At 42.2% G+C, this 22,243-nt stretch overlaps 1 protein-coding gene across 1 annotated transcript in view; it reads left to right on the forward strand.

Annotated features, from left to right (window-relative positions):
* GNAT1 (G protein subunit alpha transducin 1) overlaps positions 1–14,645 on the forward strand; it is a 182,626-nt gene extending 167,981 nt beyond the window's left edge. The window contains exons 5-9 of the mRNA XM_085625083.1: positions 1,422–1,550; positions 6,132–6,261; positions 7,098–7,251; positions 8,276–8,473; positions 12,650–14,645. Of these exons, the coding sequence (XP_085481209.1) occupies positions 1,422–1,550; positions 6,132–6,261; positions 7,098–7,251; positions 8,276–8,466 (604 nt within the window). The 3' untranslated portion in view covers positions 8,467–8,473; positions 12,650–14,645. The remainder of the gene's footprint in view (positions 1–1,421; positions 1,551–6,131; positions 6,262–7,097; positions 7,252–8,275; positions 8,474–12,649) is intronic.
* The last annotated feature ends 7,598 nt before the right edge of the window (positions 14,646–22,243 follow it).

Here is a 22,243-nt window from a genome sequence, read left to right on the forward strand (position 1 = left end):
AAAGACATTCAAGAAAAAAACCTCACTTGGTTCATTATCTTACCTCAAAGCTGAAGTTTGCCGTGTTGGTCCTGTATTATGACAGCGCCAAAAAGAACATTACAAGTGCTTCCGCGCAAGCAGGTGTACTTAGAATATGTAGAAACCCTAGTTAGTTTAATGCACATTCCAAGAAAATATGATTCTTACTACTGCAAGGAACAGGCACTGTTGGCTTTGAACTATGTCTTCAGTTTACAATAATAAATACAAAGATGACTAACAAAGTAAGCATAGCCAATAGGTCGCGCCTTTGGGACCTTATAAGTGTTTAGCCATGCAACACTTGATGTTGTTGCACCAAGGATATTGTGCTGCATAACTAAATACTTATAAGGTCCCAAAAGCGAGACCTATTGGCTATGCCAATGCTTGTTATGATTGCATTTTCATGACTGAACATTTACAAAGAGTATTCAGGCATGGTTTGCTCATTTTAAAAAGCTTTATTAGTTTAATGATGTTGGCAGTGATTTTGGATCACAGTGAAAATGCTTTATTAACAGTATTATATGCATTCCTACTTGATTATAAATATTGGTGTTGGCAATTACATACAAAATGATATCTTAACCTGTGGTTTGTAGCTCCCGAACCTTTGATCAAGCCAGAAGAATTACCTTATATGTTTGCATGGGGTCAAAGGTGATCATGTAATGTCATCTATGGTATTTTCCGTATGACAATGTACATATTTATATATTAATGTGTAGTATATAGCAGTGTGCGTGTAATAAATGTACCTTCCTTTTTCTAAAGAGTAAGCACTGTCTGGGCAGTCATTTATTGAGTGTTATTACTGCGTGCTAGCGATTGGTGATTAGTAGCCCTGAGTAGGCCTTTACTACTTTGACAGTCAAGAGCTACAATGGGTTGCTTGGTTTCCCAGTAAGGGGAAATTGTGGCCTAATTACTTGTGCAGGCCACACAACTAATAACCCAATGTCCTACAATCTGTATAATTGAAATTAGTTTACTTCTTACACTTACAATCTGAAAATTCAATATTTCTGTGTAGTATTCTAATTTAAGACCAAAATACCATTCGGCCTACGATAGCAAAGGCTTTTTCCAGCACAAACACATTAAAATATTAAGTGTGAAATAGTCTACTTACCCTGGAGCTTTACAAACATAGCTGAGCAAGGTGTAAATGGAGACATATCACAGAGGGAGATGAGAGTCATTTAGAAAATTGACATGAAATTAGGATTACGAAAAAAGGTTACATTTAAAAAAAGGAAGACTCTTCAACTGAGAAGAGATGAACAACATAAAAAAGAGTACAGTGATCACAGAAGGGAGTCCGGAAGGAAGTCAGCAAAGTAAGGTGCCTAAAAAGAGCCAATCAACTCTTAACTCTTTGCTTTCTAATTGGACAGTTACCTGAACGATCTCGACCGATTGGTTAAACCAGGATACGTCCCCACTGAGCAGGATGTCCTGAGGTCTAGAGTCAAGACAACGGGTATTATTGAAACCCAATTCGGCTTGAAAGATCTCAACTTCAGGTAATTAAGGGTGAAGCGAAATATTTCTGGCACTAATATTCATACTGTTTTAATTCTGAGACAGAAGAAAACTGTTGACATGCACTGAGAAATGATCTTTAGCACTTCTAGGATCAAAGATATGTGTCTCTTTTGTACCCCTACCTCCTGCCACCCAAACAGGCCCAGATTTTGCTTTCTGATGTCTTTTACCAGTGATAGATATGGCTGCTACATAACAGGAACATGCTGACATTTAAATAAATGCACCTTCTTCAACATTGGACAACCCAACCACAGATGAACAGAAACCATTGGCAGAGCTGTTAAAGTGTTTTGTGAAATTCAACAAATGGCAAATAGAAATGAAAGTGTTTGACATTGAGACCTCCAATTTTTAAAAGTAAATCCTATGAATTCCATCCGACCTCCTTGCTTTCTGCCTTCTTAGAGTCTGAAAGTAGACAAGAGATGAGAAGGAAATTCAAGACTTTTAGAATACTAATCACGATTTTAAGACAGAGTCAGACCAGGATCTTTGGTTTCCAACATATGCCCAGGACATCCAGAACCGAGCACGTTTTCTGGATAATTTTATTATGTAATAACCTATATTTGGATTGTTTATGACTTCATCTTATGTGGATATTTTAAAAAAACCTGCTCTACATAGGCAAACCCTGAACCAGATGTTGATTCTAAAATGTCTGAAGTGGCCATTAACCTCTGTGAAAAACAAATCAGTGGTGCCCACTTATTTTGAGTGCTAATGCAGCAAGACAGACAGTATATATTGGAGAACTGACACCCCAATCGTGCATTGTACGGATAGTTATCGGGGTGTATCTCTATTACACAGTGGCGTTAGGTTGAGTGCTTTAACAAGGTCACAAAACTCTAAAGTGACTAGCAGCATCCTTTTAAATGTGCAGTTGGTGGTTTTATTATTCCCTATAATAAGTGGGAGTTTCCATTTTCCGTTAGAGTTTGAGATTAATCCGGGTCAGGCATGGGTAGGTCATCCAGTCCTGTTTTTTTTTTAACCCTAGGACTTGTAGTTTTGTTATTCAGTATACAAAACAAAGACTACAGATCCCAGAATGCAAGTAAAAACAATGGAATGCAATGAACACCGCTTGCGAGCTACAATGCTTTGGCTCCCTGGCACTTCTTAGCTCACCTGGGAGCAGTGAACATTGTGTAATGAGACCCTCTCTCTTCATACAGGCTTTACTTTGGTGCTCCTTGAAAGTAGTAGTAGAAGCAGGCTGTCCATGGGATCAAGAATAGTGTGAAGTCAATCAAGAGTGTTCATGGGCTAGTGGTTGACTGCTACAGGTCATCCAGGTCTTTCAGTAGCTTCACATGTGTGAGGGAGAAAATGAGAGGCATGAGCTCGGAGTCCTGCCCGGTCTAACCAGCGTAGCAGTTTCTGCGACATAGCATGGATCCCTCCACCTAGGATGAGGGTCTGGAGAAGGTAGCCTTCACTGTAGCATGAAAGGAGTGTAGAAGTATTACATTACTGCTTCAAATAAATAAGTTATTTGCAGGAGAGTAGAGAATACATTTGATTTTTCCATTCAGGAGTTCCTTCATAAATGTTGGGGCACCTGCCCCAATGAACTTATGGTTCCTCTGTCCCATTTACAGGCAAGGAGCCAATGGCTTTACAAAGGCTAAAAAGGTGGAGGCCGTCCCATTTAGGACAGGGCCACCATCAACACTCATTGCTCTGTCCAGTCCGCCACGTGAGGCATGCTAAAGCAAACAATGGGCTGACACACGGGAAGAAAACTCTCTGTGGGGCAGGACCTTTGTCATTTTTATTTTCAGCAATACACCTCTGACTTTGGGGAAGATAGAAAAAACAATGGACTTAATCGGTATTCAAGAGTGAAGGAAGTGCATCTTCCACACCAGTGATCCTTTTTATCATACCAATCCCCATCAGGTAGCAAGCTATCTCTAGATATTGCGGGCAGCCTCCGCCAATCCTGCAGACAGCCCGCTTTAACTCTAAAATGTTATTTGAATGCATTTTCCTTTGTAATAAATGTAATGTAAATGTAAATGTAAATGTATGGATACTTGTATAGCGCACGACTACCCAGAGTCCTCTCGGCGCTTGTACGAATACCGCTGTGAAACCCATCCTGGCTTTCCCTGTGAGGCGTCCACCCCTGGGCACCCCCAAGGTGGAGGCCAGGCATCCTTAGCGTTGTGGGGGCCGTTGTGGAGATTAAGCAAGCTATTGCCCAGAGTTGCAGAGTGGGACTCCATGATTGGAATGGCACCGAGGCAAGAATTATCAGGTCCGTGGAATTTTTGAGCCCAAGACCCGCCGAGGCGGGGAATTGAACCCTGGTCCCGGGCTAGACCTCTGCATCAGGGTCTGCCGCTCTAATCATTGAGCCACACTTCTCCACACTTCTCCAAATGTATCCTCTGTTGTGCTTTGATTGTTCTAGAAAGTTATGTAGTCTTAAATGTCACTATGACTTTTCCAAACTCCTGATGTGAGAATCCTTAGGTTGTCATTACCTTCTGTACTCACTAATGGCTTGAGTTGGAGTTTAGCGGAGAGGGCACTTCATCGCAACAGATTACATCCTTCGCCAAACACTAGGTCCGCCCCCCTGATTTACCGGTTGGGCTGACATTAAGTATGTCGATGACAGAGCCTACTCCAGCTCCATCACAGACATACTCCTCTGACATCCCCAGGGAGTTTGGGCCTTCAGAGTTTCGGCCATTCGACTGCCCACCCAATTTAGAGTGGGCGGTAGAATGGCCAGTGTTAACTCCCCCCCACCGTCATGAAAACCTGACAGTAAGGGACAGTGAAAAAGTATAAATGAACCCGCACACCATGGGCGACATCACTCACGGGGAGAGGGGTGTATTTGAGGTCATTATTTTTTGGTTGTTCAAAAACAAAATCCCAAACAGGATTTTATTTTTGAGAAAAACAAAAACAAGTTTAACGTTTGACAAGCGGTCATCATGTTTGGTGGAGTCGTTAATCAAACTTGTAACACATTGACAGGAAATGCCCTGACGGCTGTTTTTGCCAATGTTAAGAGCTGTCCGCAGGGCTGATGGACATCTCTAAATGTCGAGGAGGTGTACTCCAACAGGGTCATGGAGTTTCTTTCTCTGTTTCCCTGATGGAGTAACGTCCATCTTCTGCGATTTAAGTCAGGCCCTAAGTATCCTCTGCTTTAAGACGGGGTTATCAGTATAATACGAAAAGGTCTCATTCTTGGCCCGCTGCAACGTCTACTTTTCCAGTGGGGGCTTGTGTACCTAATTTGTGACAGGCAGCGTCCCCAACAAGTTTTACCACTGGAACTCAACCTAAAGTCCTGCTAATCCATTTCACTCTGGAACTGAACCCCAGCCCTGAAAATAATGATTCATACTTTAAAACACACCTTCCTCAGGGCTGCGATTTAAAAAACTCTAACAGAACTCTCTATTGGGATCAAAGAGGGAGTGCAGCATGCATTGGGTTTCATCTTCTTTATAATTATAATTATAATTTGCCATTACCATATTATTATTATGATGTGATTGCCAACATTGCCATTGTATTAAGATAATGCCATTTATGACATTACCCAGGGGGTATTATAAGGTAAAATGGATTTGTGGAGGAGTCTTCAAAAGAGGGTGGAGATCTGTGTCTTCTTCATCAAGGAAATTCAGAACTAGGGCCTGATTTAGAGGTTGATGGACTAAGTAAATGTAATCAGAGTGGCTAAGGGCTTTCAATCCTAGGGGGAATTTTTGTATTTTTTATGTCTACTGTCCCTCACCACCAGGATATTGCTGGCGGCAGTGAACGGTAAAAAAGCCATCCGACCGCTCTCTCAAATTTTACTCTGTTGGCTTGAACTTGGTGGTCCACCCAACTCAAAATTGGGAGGCAAACCAAGAGTTTGGCCGACAGGCTACTCCAACGCCATTACGACGGAATACCCTGTCCACCACATTTTAAAATGTGCCCTAAATCAGATTTACTGTCTAGCAAGTGAATGTATGCTACTTCGAGAAGTGGTCGAGGGACATCTAAAATACTCAATATTCAACTAAACCTCTAGTGCAGGGTGGGGACGTCTTCCAAATGCATGTATTTTTACGACAATATTGACTAATAATGAGAGGAAGAAGTATGCAAAATGTGTCGTATTGAAATACCGAAATACACTTTGACGTTATAAACATATGGCATGGAAGGCAGACCATCAAGCTTATGGGTGTAACTTTATTTAAGTTGCTTATTTCGCTCATTGCACTTGGACATAAAACATGTGGTAAACAATCTAATGAGAATTACAGGATAAAAGTACATAATAACAATGATGGATTGCTTCTAAGCCCCTTTAATTAACTGATGACAAAAGAGATGATACCATGATTGCCTAGTTGCTCCTCCAAGGAATGACATGCTCTCGTGTTTTCCCCTAAAAAGATAGCACTTAGTGTTTCCAGCAGTCAATGTCTTCTTGGTCGGCCTCTTCCAAGCATCCTCATTGAGGAGCATGCCTCTTGTGCAAAGAACAATGATACATTTATTGACTTATGTGCTCTCTTTAGAATGTTTGATGTCGGTGGACAGCGCTCTGAGCGTAAGAAGTGGATCCATTGTTTCGAGGGGGTGACGTGCATCATCTTCATCGCTGCGCTCAGTGCATACGACATGGTCCTGGTGGAAGATGATGAAGTGGTGAGTATGGCATGCAAACCATCTGCCTTCGGAAGGAGGCAATCACTCATCTAGCTGATTTACCACCTATACAATCTGAGTGAGATGAAAATGATGCTTCCTGCCAGGGATTCTACCTTAGATAAATACAGATTCATAGGTGCCTATTTGGAAAGGTGAATTCAATTGTAAATCTATATTTACATTTGAATCTATCTTAATTAATCCTTCCAAAAATTCACAAAGTGGTTCTTAGCAGGCATAAGCCCATTTACGTGCGCAGAAATTTCTGCCATGAGTGCTGAGTTTCTGTGCACCCATAAATCCCACTGAAGGGGTAGTAAGTGAGTTTTCCAGTCACATTTAGCCTCTGAGGTTTGTGCATGTTCACAACATGGCTGTATTTTTCTATTCACAAGTTCCTCTTCTTGTCCCTTAAACCAAAGCTGGGGTAACTCCCTTGTCAGAGTGGGAAGTGGAACTAATCACCCCCAGATTTGCTGGGGGACTAGGGAAAGGAATTTCTCCATGGGAAACAAATTCCCTGTGAAGAAGAAAAAAAACCAAAAAATTGCATATGCACAGGAAATCTTATTTTCTATTTCATTGTTTACATTTCTTCTAGTTCAGGGATGCCTTTCTTTTGGGTATATCTGTAAAGCCCAATGTGTCACCATTCCTGGTATTGCAGGCCAGTTTTAGCCCACATATCCTTCCACACGCTCGCTCTTCTACACAATCCAAAAACCTTTCATTCATTTATTGATCAATGTTTGACCTTCAGCAAGCTCAGTTTCCAGTTTGGGATAGGACAGAGTGTACCCAATAAATGTTCCTTCTCTCGCAATTGTCTCTAGAACCGAATGCACGAGAGTCTTCATCTCTTCAACAGCATCTGCAACCACCGGTACTTTGCCACAACTTCTATTGTCCTTTTCCTCAACAAGAAGGATGTCTTCACGGAGAAGATCAAGAAGGCCCACCTGAGCATTTGCTTCCCTGATTATGACGGTAAGCGATATACAGGTGTATACTGCGTAGTCTTCCTAATATAATCTGGACTCATTACCTAATGAGCCTCACCCAGAAATATAAGGACTTTAGTTTAGAGTAAGAGATCAGCAATATGGGAAGGATTGACATTTTATCAAAGTATATAATAATGTTAATGAATGGATAAGTAATCCTTTGAAAGATATGAGTTCATCATCCCTGGAATGTGATCAACAATAGGATCGACAATGTGATCAACAATGCAATAACAATTAAGACTCTATAAAATGTACAAAATCAGTAATCAGGGTTGGGGATGAAGCTCTATCAAACTTTACGAGATCAGCAATGTGTGGGTGAGGATCTGAAGTACATGAGCTGAGCAGTGTAAGGATGAGTAAGACTATTAAAGTGTATGAGATCAACAGTTCAAGAAAGAGTGCCATGCTGTTTTAAGGACTGAGTGAGCCTCCATCGATGTACACGGTGTAATCAACTCATACCACAAGTACATATTTTGGGGCATTGCCTGGTGTGATGTGAAGATCCATGATATTAAAGGCAACTACTGATCCAAAGACTAGTGGTCAACTGATTGGCTACTTGGGAAGAATGAGGGTTTCGATACTTTTATCGCTGACTTCACATGCCAAACATTCCTTTACCACACACTCAAAATCTCATCCCATGCCGGTCTACACATACAACTCATTTACTATTCTCCTAGTAATATTCCTTTCTAAATATCCTACTTGGGGCAGTTTCACAATAGGCCTTTGAAGCGGAGCAATTCTTTGGAAACTTGTGTGCCTGTGTGTGTGTGTGTGCGTGTGTGGGTGTGTGTGTGTGTGTGTGTGTGTGTCCAAGCCTCCAACCTGTATGTTTTCTGTTCAAATCCTGGTATGGTCGCTCAACCTGACTCAGAAATGTATTGACCTAGGTGAATGGAAATGGAACTAATACTGATAATTTGAATATAATAACACTTTTATTTCAGTAGCAGACAACTTACCTTGATACTTGAATATGTGTCTGCCCACAGGACCCAACACATATGAAGATGCTGGGAACTACATCAAGCAACAGTTTCTGGAGCTGAACATAAGGCGAGATATCAAGGAGATCTACTCCCATATGACCTGTGCTACCGACACAGAGAACGTCAAGTTTGTGTTTGATGCTGTTACAGACATTATCATAAAGGAAAACCTGAAAGACTGTGGTCTCTTCTAAACACCAGGTAAGGTTTCTGATGCTCTGCCTCCTTCCTGCTGTAGAGTCCAGTCTGTCAGCTCTGGATTTTGGTAGTCTCTCTCTATGATGGGACGGAAAAGTCCTCCGCATGGCAATGGATGTGCATCCCTTCCCTGAGTGACCCAAATGTACTGATATCTGAATCCCTAAAGCTGATTTTTGTTGCCATAGGCAAACATGGATCTTGCATGTGTGCTCTGACATAGGCCTGTCTCACGGATTGCAGTCCTGTTGGACCGGGAAAGGGGCACCAAAGCGGTCCCCTCATAGTGATGGAAGGCTACTGACTTCACCAGGAATTAAGCAGCACAAGCGTGGTGGTGTCAACATACCATGTAGTGATCAGTGGGAGTGCACCCACCTTAACCTGTGTCACTGGAACGAGGACTACAGTATTACTCATTCAAAGTTCCACTGCTGGGTGCTTAACTCACCCCTTGGCCTACATTGGGTTACTTTTGAGTGCTGCTCAGTGCATGAGTGATGTAGCTGTGCTGTGTGTATGTATGCCTGGGAAGGTTGCAATAGAGGAATAATGCAGCACTGTGCAGAGAGCATGCATGTTGAATGCAGGCACTGGATGTATGCATGCCTGAGTGGTACAGTACATGAAGGCTTTAGTGTTCCATAGTGGTGCATGTTGAATACAGGCTGTGGATGTATGTGTGCCTGTGAGTAGTATAATATATAAAGGGTATAGAGCAGTGCAAGCATGTTGAATGTGTGCGCTTGATGTATATGTGCCTATGCGTTATACGATACACGGAGAATGCAGTGCTGTGCAGTGAGAGTATGTTACATGCATGTGCTGGGTGTATGTGTGCCTGCCTGTGAATGGTACAATACATGGCAGACTCTGTGTTCCATTTTTGGGAGACCCAGGCCTGCATGGAGACAAGGTAGGAGAATCCCCCAGACAGATTTGTGCATTGCTGCATTCATGTAAACTGGATAGGACACACTGGAGAGTAAAGAGACAGGTGCCACTTAAATGGGTGCTCTTCGATTCAGAGAGAGGTCGCAAGGAAGGGGCCTGGTCACATCTCCGGAAGGAGATGAGGATGACCGACTAAATTAACACTAGATCCCTAACCTTGGGGGGCTGTGTTGTTGTCTGTGAATGCAGTATTGCTTTTTGTGTTAGCAGTAGTAAAATACAATACTTGTTTTATTACAAATATAAGTATTTGTCTGGACAATTATTTATAGCTGCATGCATGTTGAGTTGTGAGCCCGTGTTCACCCATTGAATCCAACTTTCCCCCACCGAGGGGGAAAGGGCTACAGTACAATCTGGCTCTAGACCGACCCACTCCAAGGGATTTTAGGAACATATAATACTCCACGCTTACAGGCAACATGCTCCCTTTCCCACTGCGTTCTCCCTAGCTCTTCCTTACACCCCACTGAACAGGTTTACTTGCACACAGTTACCCGATGCTAGAAGAAGGTAGTAAATATGTGATTTTTAAACCCCATATAATTGGGAATTCTTTGCAAAATTCCAACCGGTAAGTCCACACAGTTTTACTACAGTCCATGGAATTGAACTAATAATAGAAGGAAATATGTGCAGAGATAGTGGGTGGTATCGGAATTTACGGCCACCGATAATGTTTGCACGTATTTCCTCCTGAACTTCATTGGATCTTTGTCAATCTGGATTAACTTTCCTCTTGTACTCACCCTCCTTCATGTATTACTCTGTTCAACTGTAGCATTCTCTTATTCTCTCCACCTTTGGTATTCATTTCCTCTAAATATAATTATGGTACTGTGTTCATCTCCTATTTCCTATTTCACCGTGGGGCATATGTATAAGAAAGTGGCTGAGCACGGGTTAGCTCCAAAATTTCTAACATCACGCTCCGTCACTTTAGAAAGGCAGGGATGCGCCGTATATACAATAATACGGTGCACCCCGGCATTTCTCCCTGCGTTGGCAAAAAATTCAGCTGCCTAGCAATGCAGGCACAATTGCACTATAGTGCGAGGGCTCCTGCTTTGAGGGAATGATTGTTTATGTTCAGGAAGGTCTCCCTTGCTGCACATAAACAATCCAGAATGGCGATTTGTAACTTCTATATGTGCTGCTTTGTGCAGCACACATAGAACGTGCAAATAGTCATTTTTTAAATGATTGTTTAAGTGCTTGTCCCTTCCTGCACCAAAACAATCATTCATGGCAATTTTCTGTCTCTATGTGTGCTGCACAATGCAGCACACATTCAAACAGCAAAGACGAGGAGAAATAAAGCATTTCTCCTCGTTTCGCCATGTTAAGACCAGGTTTTCCCTGATCTTAATTCTAACGCTGTCTCCTATTTACGCCACCCTTGTAAATAGGGAGTAGCGTCAAGATCAATGGGTGCTGTGGCGGAATGCCCAACACAACACCCATTGAACACCCCTTTCACGCTAAGGTAAGCATAAAAGGGGTAATCAAAAATCAAGAAAAGGGACAAGGAGCCTTAGAATGAGGTCCTGGACCAATGCTCCAAAGGATACATATAACAAAAATGTAGGTGGTACCCGTTCCTAAAGGGAAGTAACAAAGGGGCAGCAGCCTATTGTGGTTGCAGCGGGCACAGGGAAAGGAAGGTAGGGTGTTGCTCCACAAGGGATGAGAAGGGTGCAAGTAGGGAGTGGTACTCCAAAGTATGTTGTGCCCTCACACACCTATACAGGTGTAGAGCATCATCATTGGGCACTGCTCCTCGTGGGGGTGGCGCTGCAGTCCCTCACGGGCCCTTCTGGAGGGCTCTTTGTCGGAGATCTTTTAAGGAGCAGCCGCAGTTGTGCATGAGGGTGTGGGGGCCAATTAGTGATAGTGCGTGTGATTACAATAACCCGTCGGTACCCTGTCGATTTATTAGTGGGTCCTCTGGGTTAGGTTAAAAAACACAGTGCGGGGATGGAGCTGCACTTTATGCTGGTTAAAGAGAGGGTTCAGCGAATATGGTCCCTCTACTCTCGACCCGTGTAGTGGTGTTCTAGTGAAGTTGTGAATAAAAGGTGGTCGACATGTTTCGCGCTCTACATGGGTCCCTAATGGATCCCAAAGTGCTTCATCAGGACCGTCAGGAAATCGTGAAAAAAAGTAGAGTCAGGGAAAGACACCCTGTAATGCTACAAAAAACCTGTAGATGAGGTAGCGTATACCTGGATAGGTAATGAGTAACGGGTTATACGTATACTCTGTTTCAAACCTAGTGGAGACAAAAAGGGAAAAAGAAGGGAGGGGAAAACACAAAGACAAAACTAATGTCATTGGCAAAGTTAAAGTAAAAAAATGCAGAAATACATTAGCGGCAACATGGAGATATAGGATTGTCAATGACGTCCCCTGTAATGGATACATGAATGTTGGCATATGTAGTGGTAAATAAGGGTGCTTACTCTCTCTCTAATACGAATGTGTGTGCCCAACTTGTTGCTAAGGAGTTCTGGGTCGTGGTGGAGACCCCGATGTGTCAGACAAACGTCCTAGCAAGAATCAAAATAAAGAGATCTACCTCATGTGAGGAGTCTGATAGGTCTGGTTAGTAAACCATCAAACTATCACTGGTTTTTAATGGTTACATCATCGCTAGCTTCGTTCCTCAATCATCTCCCTCATGCACCCTGCTACTCACCCAGTTGGGATGGCGTTTACTAACCAGACCTTACCACTACATATGCCAGCATTCATGTATCCATTACAGGGGACGTCATTGACAATCCTATATCTCTATGTTGCATACTTTAGAGTACCACTCCCTACTTGCACCCTTCTCATCCCTTGTGGAGCAACACCCTACCTTCCTTTCCCTGTGCCTGCTGCAACCGCAATAGGCTGCTGCCCCTTTGTTACTTCCCTTTCGGAACTGGTACCACCTACATTTTTGTTATAAGCATAAAAGGGGGCCTTATTAACAAGGTGGTGTTGTAAATAAAGCGAAGGGTTTATCGCCACAGGAACGTCACTAAAAGTGACATTCCTGCGGGGATAGGGGCTTGTAAATTTGCCCCTAAGTGTCTCTGTAATTCTATTGGTATGCATATATTATCAGGATTCCTAAACTGTTACGGTGATGCAGTTTGCACAGGCTCCTTCTTTAGTGTTGTCATAGTTTTAAAATGCTTACAAGTAACTCTCACTTTTTCTTCTCTTTTTCCTCAGGGACTCATAGGATGTATCACTCCTGTAGCAGTGTTTCACCATTCCTGTAAACGTTGATATTTGGGGGACCTGCCTCCCTCCAAAGCAGCAAACCGCTTCCCTACTGCCCTGTTTCTTACGCTGATGATGCAAGAACATTTTAAAATCCCCCCAAAACTGTGACTGAGTTCCCCCAGCACTCTCCCAGAGGCTGCAGTGGCCTGGAATCTGGGCTATAGAAGCACATGTACAAAGGACACACAATTTTACGGAAGAGATCTCCAGTGAAGAACAGTACATGGTCTTTCATGAAGATTGACACGTTCATGAACCATCTATTTGATATGTGTCCATGGTAGCCATATTCAAGCTTCATCTTCAGTCTTCCCTGCATTATGCAACCCTATTTTACTATAGTGTTTGGGGTATTCATTTCAAGCTGATGTTTTAAAGAATAGTACCCATATAGGCGATACGCACAAACATGTTGAACTATACCAAAATACTTTATTGACCCAACGAATGGATGAATTAGATGAATGATGACCTAGGCAAGTGAGCTTTTTTTTAAAGACAGTGATTCTAACATATGTTTTCCCCATTTTGCAGGCCAGATGGCACAAGCGACTTAAGGAGTATGGACGGGTGATAGTTTTGTGATTTTCCGTTTTCTTTACCGTCATAGAAATTGAGGGCTGACCACTTTTAACATGGGTTTAACCTATCACTGGGATTTCTGTCTATTCCAGTGACTACAGACCACTGAGGAAACTATACCCCACTATTGTAAGGGGAGGAGATGACAAGATATGGTTTCGGAATTGCCCAAATTCTTTCATTTTCTCTTGTGCCTAGGATAGATCTTTCAATAGCAAATCCACTGTATCCATGTCCTAGCATTGTTTCATCCAGTTAGCAAACAAAATAGGGCAGCCAGCAACACGAATGCCACTGTAATTACTCATAAGTAAGGGCAGCTTAGTTTCAGCTTTTTCCATGAAAGCATACCACAGAGCCTTAGTTCCTAGATTACCATGTTTTCATGAACAACTTCTAATGGAAGGTCTTCCATAATAACCAGTTTGATGCATTTCCTTTGCTGTTGATGATATTTCTGCCCATGAATACAGGTTGAAAGTCATAGACTTGCATTCCCACCACTCTATGGGCTACTTGAATTTCCTCACCAGCTCCTTTGCCATTCCACCACCTCTACAATAACTTCAGAAGTCTTACCAAGTGCATATCAGAAAACTTTGGTTGATGTTGTGCGCAACTCTACTAGCTACACAATCGCTATAATTTGCTTCTTGAATTAAAGTGTGTAAATAGGAAAATCCTTAGATAGGTGCACACTCATTACTCAGGAAAAACTGAGCTCTGATGTGTGTGGTCAGTCAGCGAAGACCTAGACAGATAAGCTCACTAATATTATTTCTCAGCGGATCAAAACATTGGTGAATGCTGAAAGGCCTCCTAAAAGGATCTTGCAAGCCCCACAGTATGCTGGCCTCATATGCTGAGCTGAACTTTTCCAGGAAACCAGAACCTCCCCTCTGTTCTTCTACTGAAGTCTCTATCTCCAAGTCGGCAATTGAGAAAAGGCAGTACAACTTTATTTCCCCACACTGCAACATCTCACTTCTAAGGAGCAACACCAGTTAATGTCTTCCTAGGCATTGTTTACAGGAACACTGGGTCCTTCAAGTACATCAATCTGCATTGCTCCCTCTGTATTTATTGTAAAATATTCCTCCCGTCAGTTGGGGGGTTTGTTTGAAAGTCATAGGTGGGCTCAATATCCAAAACCCTGTATGCAAATAATTTATTTTGTTTGATTATGTTAGGCATTGTGGCATTTCCCCATTTATATTTAGGAACTATTTTGTATGTTTAGCATCCACTGTGGAGGAGTAGTGCAGGTAAGGTGTCCCTCACTAAGGCTCATTATTACTGCATGAAAACTTGATTGTGCTATCCCATTAGATGTAAAGCTTTAATAAACAATATTAATCGATTTAGGATCCTGGATTTATTCTTAGTAATTTTAGCTTATATTGTTAGGCTTATATAGCACCTTATGTTGGGACTCTTGGGAAGTTGAGTGGTATTCTGGTAAATTTTAAAGGGTTGCTGATTGTCCTTGGGTAGTCTCTCCAGGTTGACTGGGTGTTCCTGCTGACCCGCACCCCCGGATCTAGGTAGCCCTAGTTTGCTCTGTTTCATCACAGTGTTGTAAGGAAACGTTGTGGCAAAAGGAACTGTGCAAAGATTATCATCACCAAAGGCAAAATGTATCTTTGCCTTTGGCACACCTCCCCCAAGTAAAAGTCCAACCGCTGCAGCTCCCAGATGGAAAGTTGTGCCCTTTTTTCGCCTTTCCTGGTGGAACAATAAAACAACCATATTTCAAGATGGTGCTGGGCTGAGTATTTGTTGCTCTTGTCAGTAGCCAAAGCACATCTTTTAGCTTCAAGGATTGAAAATAGGGAATCCTGGATATGGACTACTACAAGACTATTTCTTGCTGTCACTAGGCACACCTTCCAATTAAGGGATCTTTTTACTAAGTCTTATACTTGGTTTCGAGGACTTGCATCTAAGGTATGGGGTAAAATATTAGGTTGGACCACACCTCTAACATGGACAATTATTTATTATGATATAGTATAACATAGTAATTTAATTCAATGCTATGTACTTTGGTTGAATAAATGTAGCCCTAATATTTTTGGAACATCAATATAAACACACTGGTTTAAGTAAATATTTGTACAATAAAACAAATAATATTTTTTGCAATAAAACTGTAGATGTGTTCAATCACTAACACTGTTAACAGTGAAACTAAGGCATATTTATGAGCCTATGATCATTGCAGTGGCTCATGCAGTTGGGTCATCATCAGGACAGCATAACTGATTTAGCACAAACTGCTTGTCACAATGTGAAAATTTTAAGTTAAGTACAAACATCTCAACATCAATAAAAGGGATAATGCCCACTGCCTTCAAAGAGGCAATATCTACGCAATCAAATTTTAAATTAGACTTGGACTGATCTAGATGAACAGGATTCATAATCTCCTCAGTTTATTTCTGATCAAGAAACGTTTTCATAAAAGAGGCTGCAGAAAAAAAATATTTTGGAGTACTGGGTGATAGTTCCCTAACATCATCACTCGCCTTTGTTTCTATTCTCATTTCAGATGAGTAATATTATGGCGCACAACTTAGCATGGTCAAATGCATGGGCAGTAAATGACTATAATACCCATCTCTGATATTGTTACGATGGTGTGACAGTGCAACCCTTTAAATGTATTCTATATTCCATCTTACTGAATACCAAGACCTATAGGTGTAGGCCTTAAATGTGGTCTCTGTTCCATATTTCTGAATACAGAGTACTATAACTCATTTTTACTTCTAATTCATCCTGTTCCCAAGTTCAATGGATAAACCAATACACTGTATGTAAATCGTGAAGAGGGGTTCAATGTGTATGTCATTGTCAGCAATACAACTCTCCGCAAGATGTTTCCTATCATAGCCTGTATTTCAACCAGTGCATTACTCCAGGTTCCCGTGCGGGTTCGTTTCCTCAGGCCAGCACATGCCATAGAGAAAATATTTCTCCTGCAATTCCTCACTTAGAAGGAAGACTCAATTTCTGACCATGGACCTCACCTACCTGGATCCTTTATTAAACAAATCTCGAGCATTCTGCAATGTACTTTCCAAGTTCTTCCATATTAAATCACCAAAATGTGTGGCATAACTCAAAAGAACATGGAAGTGACTATCGGGTATTGAACAGATCTGGCACTGACCGACGTATTCCAACATTCACACTCAATCTCATTTCAATCAACTGCATACTTTAATCACAAACTGAAGTGGATGCATAGACCCCTAGTAACGTAATTGCAACCAAATTATCAAAAGAGTTAGGAGAAAGAAATCATTGTCCGGCCTAGGAAGAATTAATGGATGTTTGAGGGTAATCTATATAGCGCGAACAGCTACTCAGAATTTAGTATCCCGGCGCTGCCAACAAGGAGATACAGACAAGAGTGAGTGAGATAAGATATAGGCTAAACAGATAGGTTTTTAGATATTTGCAAAAGGCAGATTCAGTTTCTGTGCTTCTGAGCTGAAAGGGGATGTGGTTCCAGATTTTGGCAATGCATACTAGAAAAGACGTCCGACCACGTCCAGTTTCCTTAAAGCGGGGGATTGCTATGAGGTGGGCCTTGCTGGAATGTAAATTTCTGCTAGGCTGGCACTTATTGATTCTATTGTTCAGAAAACTGGTACCGCTGTGATACAGGGCCCTGTGTGTTAAAGTGAGTGCTTTAAAGATGATCCTTTTATTTATTTTTTTAATTCTTTTTATTTAACATTTATCAACATCTGGAATATAATACAGAGGAATCAAGTACAGTACTTTCAGAGGAAACGCATTTAACACCTTTTTATGCCAGAGCTTCATGGGTGTAGACTATGGGGTGGAGGGACCGTCTGTGTCAATGTTAAGCGGGGGATTGCAGATATGGCCACGATAGAAGTTCCAGGGGTCCCATATTTTGGACCACTTCCTGGGACATCCTCGGGCAGAATAAACTGTCTTTTCCCTATACATGCACCAGTCAAGGTCTTCTTTCCAGGCCTCCACTGTTGGCGGGAGAGCCGCCCCCCACAGTTGTGCAATGTTCCTCTTTGCCAGCATAAGTCCTAGTGTGGCCCATTGTGTGCGGTGGTTATTCAAGTCTGTGGGTTCCCATGTGTTTAAGAGGCATCTGCGTGCATCGGGATGAATGACAATAGCGAGCACTTCGCTGAGTACTTCGTGGATGTTGCGCCAGTATACCTGTATGTACTCGCACTCCCATAGGATGTGCAGAAATTTTCCTTCCTGGCCACATCTTCCCCTACAATCTCCTCTGTCAGCCCTGCCCCTGCGTACCAGACTAGGCCCTGTGATGTTTACCCTATGGAGAATTTTGAGTTGAACTAGTCGGAGTCTGGCCGAAATTGCTATTACTCTTGGTGAGGACACCGCTTCTTGCCAGTCTTCGCCATCTAACTTGATACCATCCCTCACCCATTTCTCACGCAGCGGCCCAAAGGGGTCTGCTATATTGTTGATCAGTGATATGGTTTTCTCAGGCAGGTACCAATCCAACAATCTATCTTCCAGTGGAGAGAGTTCTGGAGGGGAGGAGCCATCTGGGAAGTGGGATTTTATTCACAGGGAGCCAGTGCAGTTTGGTAAGGAAGGGTGAGGTGGGGGTACCTTTTTGCAAATTGAAAGGAGGCACACTGCCGTGTTTTGGACCACCTGTAGTCATTGGATTATAAATGCAGGTAAACCCAGCTACAAGGTGTTCTTGTAGTCCAGCCACGAGATGATCGGAGCTCGAACTAAGGTTTTGCAGGCTTCCCATGGAAGAAGGGGGAGGGATTTCCTGAGAGCTTTGAGCATCCACACGCAGTTTCTAACAACTGAGTGAATCTGGGTCTTAAAAGATAGGTCATTATCGAAGATGACTCCCAGATTTCTGGCTTCCAAGGTGAGGGGGAGGTTGAACTTTGGGCCAGGTGCCATCCAAACCCGGATTTATGTTTTATCCAGGTTACGTTGTAGTTGGATTTCTTAAAGCCAACTTAAAACTGCTGTCTTGCAATTTGAGGAGGCTTCTTTGCAGGATTCTGTGTAGGAAAAGACCAGCTGGGTATTGTTGGTATATGAAACTATCATAATGATGAATTTCTCTACCAGTGTGGCCAATGGAAACATGTACACATTAAATAATGTTGGGCTAAGTGCAGAGCCCTGGGGTACCCCACATTTGATTATTTTGGCCTTGGTGAGGTGAAGTTTCATCCAGACTGCTTCTTCTCATTCAGAGAGGAACAAAGTCAGTCAATCAAGTGCCACACCCCTGAAACCACAATTAGACTGGTGTTATTAAAGGATGTCATAGGGGACAGTGTCGAACACCGCCGAGAGGTCTAACAAAATGAGTGTGGCATTGTGTCTGCAGTCTAGGGACATTTTTAGTGACTCAGAGTCTTCCAGCAGTGCTGTTTCGGTACTGTGTCATGATCGAAAACCTGACTGGGGGGGTGCAGGAAGTGATTGGATTCTAAAAGCACTGAGAGTTGTTTATTTACTATAGATTTTAGTATTTTGGTGGCTAATTAGGGAGGAGGTATGGGTCTAGAATTAGACAGAATCTTACTATCTGCTGAAGGTTACTTCAGTAGTGGGATGACGCTAGCTTGTTTCCATAACAGAGGAACCGAGCCAGTTTGATCCCTACATAAACATGTCAACCTGCAACTCTGCCATCAATCTCAATCCAAACTCATTCCCACCCTTTCCACCAGTCCCATAACCATCTCAATATCGTGGTGTTCAAACCAAACACTCGTCTTGAGACACACAATGCCTTCTACATTACAGCTGCCACATGATTCATGGTCAGAAACTACGTAGCTAAAAATCCCAGATCCTTAAATGCACAAAATTCCATATGAGATCTCACCAGATATGGTCGATGAAGTATCTTGAGCAAGATACAATCTAGTTCCCCTTTTCAAATCCTTCTTCATCTATCTACGCACCGCAACTCAAACTAGAACCATTCAAATCTGACCTTGAGGAGTACAAAGACTGGGATTCTTCAAAGTATATCCAGTGTTGCATATTGAATTCATCTACCTGCAATCTCTTCTCAATATTATTTGCTTCTAGAAATTCCTTTACTACTCTTAAGCCAGCAATTATACATGCAGCTTTACCTATGCATCACCAAACAAAATGAGGAACATTAAAACTTTGTTTTGGCTACACCCCATCGAAACATGCCATTGAATGTACAAAAGGACGGTGCATGCGGGATGGCAGAGCAGCACAATTGTCATTGAGCCTACGCAGGCCTATGTCATTGTACAGAAGGTACATCAGATTTCTCAGTTGCCATTGTGATTGGCAGTAGCCACTCTGCAATCTCTAGAAAGTAGCAAGGCAAATATGTGGCTATAATCCACTTTGCACACCTAGTACACAAGGTAAATAATCATGATCACAACCGTAGCCTTAGACAAAATGCATTGGAATCAATGTCAGTTTATGGGGCACGAAGGCCATGAAGGTATGCAATCGCACAACAGTTTCCATCTTGGCTTGTGCTACTGTGCCTAATCATGCACACATGCTAAAACCGCCTTGTTAATAGTCACGATACTATGTCCATATGATTAAATGGAAACAGGTCTTTGCCATGCACCACTTATATATATCTATTGCATTGAAAATTGGCTTGACTGCAATATAGGCCAAAATTGTCTTACGCTGCTACCTGCTTAGTAGTAGATATCTGGCCTGTAGATGGAGATATGCTTTTTCAAACCCTAACATTTTCCTGCTTGCAAACACAGCCAACAGTGCCCCACTCATCACCCTTACTAAATCTATCATGCTGAGGTTGTCTGTCAACAAAGATTACAAAGCCAAATGCCCAAGGGTCACTCTCCTTTTACATATGTCACACAATGCTTGATTGGATGAGTGGTCAAGACCTCCCACCACTTTCTAAATTGCACATCTCCTCTGATCTCTCTCACTCCACCAGCAGTAGTCAGAAGTCCTAAAAAATAAAAACAGGGTCAAACAAAATACATTTAGATTCATTTCCCACAATAGAAACCTCTCATCTCAGTGGAGTCCAGAATCCCGTAACTATGCTGGTGGCACTGAAGAGTACAAGAAATGCTTGAATCAATCTCACCATGTAGTAATTACTCAGGCCCCACCCTAATCTCCCATTATATTGCACTCCATGCTACCTCAATTTGCACCCAGACACATGCAACTCCAGCTCAACCGTGCTTCAATAGCAACAGTCCAGCATCAACTTCCAGGTCTTTTTTCTACAGTGGCATGGACTGGACTGTGGCCTGGGTGATTAGCAGTTGTTGAGAATAATTCAAGAATTCCATCCATCATCTTGTTGTTGATGAAGTTTATGTCCTAAGTGCGATGGGTATGCCGAGACGTGGATCCTTTGTTCACTGTGCCATAGGACTCAAGCTACACCCTAGTGATGAACCCCAAGCAGAGTGCAGAGTGCAACCGGTCTAGGATTGCTCTTGGTTCATTCTGGAAGAGACCTTGCCTTTCAGTTCAGAACCCTATTCCCATAAGGAGCATCATTGACACTTATTTGCATAATTCAGGCCTCTGTCTAGAGTGGCATGGTGAGTGAAAAATAATGTACAGTAGTGCCGCACAAGTGAATGTCAGTGGCTGAAACTAATTCAAATATTCCATTCATCGCCTAGTTGTTGTTGCTCTAAGCTCGTGGCTTCAAAAACAATGGCTCACCAGAAGGGATTCATGTACAAATAAATTATTGTTTTTTGACACCTATTTACACTTTGTTGAAAAAATAGTACTTTCTGACCCATTTTGGAACTCAATAATAACATGAAGTACAAAAAAAGCAAGAGCTCTCAAATCATATTTGCTGCTAGTGCACAAAGTGGTGCAGATCGTTTTCGCATCTCTAAGTGAGGCCTTAATGCTGCCATAACACTCCTTCCTTGCTGCTACACTTGCAGCAGCAGTTCAGTACGTTATGTGTAAGTGTTTCCATTTAGTCTAGTGCTAGTTGTCCTTGTTTTTCCTTAACATCATCCGTATAGTAATGGGACCTCTGATAGAACAAACCAGATGTGTTTAGAATGCTCATCGCTGCTGCAGCCTCATTGCTACTTGCCTCAGGGAGGCAGGGAAACCAGAGGAGAGGTGAAAAGTTGTGTTCATCCCATGGGTGTGGGTGTGGATGCTGGAGGTGGAGGGGAGCTCAGATTCAAAATTGCAAATAGACAGCCAGGAATAGTGGTGCACCATGTGCCTTTTAGATATGCCTCTCTCATTCATTTGTTAATAAATAGCACAAGATTTAATACATTATTAATTTTCAAATGTTTTTAAAGAATCCTTTATTTTCCAACGGGTATTTTAAAAATGTAATTTTTTTGTTGTTGTTTACCTCCTGGAGGTAATTGACTAACTCCTCATAAATATTTCAGTGGCTTTTATGCCTTTGAGACTACAACAAATTAGATGGGCTCATGCTCCAGCAAGCTCATAGCTACCTTGCTTCATTTAGATGAGGGGAAACTACTTGGTTTTCCCTGACTGAGTCTCATCTTGTTCCATCAGCTACACTGATCAGGGAAAACCTGACCTAGTGAACCCTCATCCAGAAGGCCAGTGGGTCTATGTGTCAGAATGACAGAGTTATTTAAGGTAGGTTTCCAATTCATAAATGTCAGGGCCGGATTACCATGAGAAACATGGCAGCGCTGGGCAGGAAATAATAAACACACCACATATAAACTCCCTGTGAGTGTAGGCCACAGATATTTTATCTTTTGTTTGCAGAAATACAGATTAACTGGAGGGCGATTGTTTCAGCTAATCAAAAAATAATGCAGACCTGCTTCCATTACACAGGAGATATCTCTAAGTAGGGTGGGTGGCCTTTCAGTCTGATGGTACATGCAAGTCACCCACAAACTCTAACTGACCACCTTAGTC

The sequence above is a fragment of the Triturus cristatus genome, chromosome 9, assembly GCF_964204655.1.
Source record: "Triturus cristatus chromosome 9, aTriCri1.1, whole genome shotgun sequence".
Classification (NCBI taxonomy): domain Eukaryota; kingdom Metazoa; phylum Chordata; class Amphibia; order Caudata; family Salamandridae; genus Triturus; species Triturus cristatus.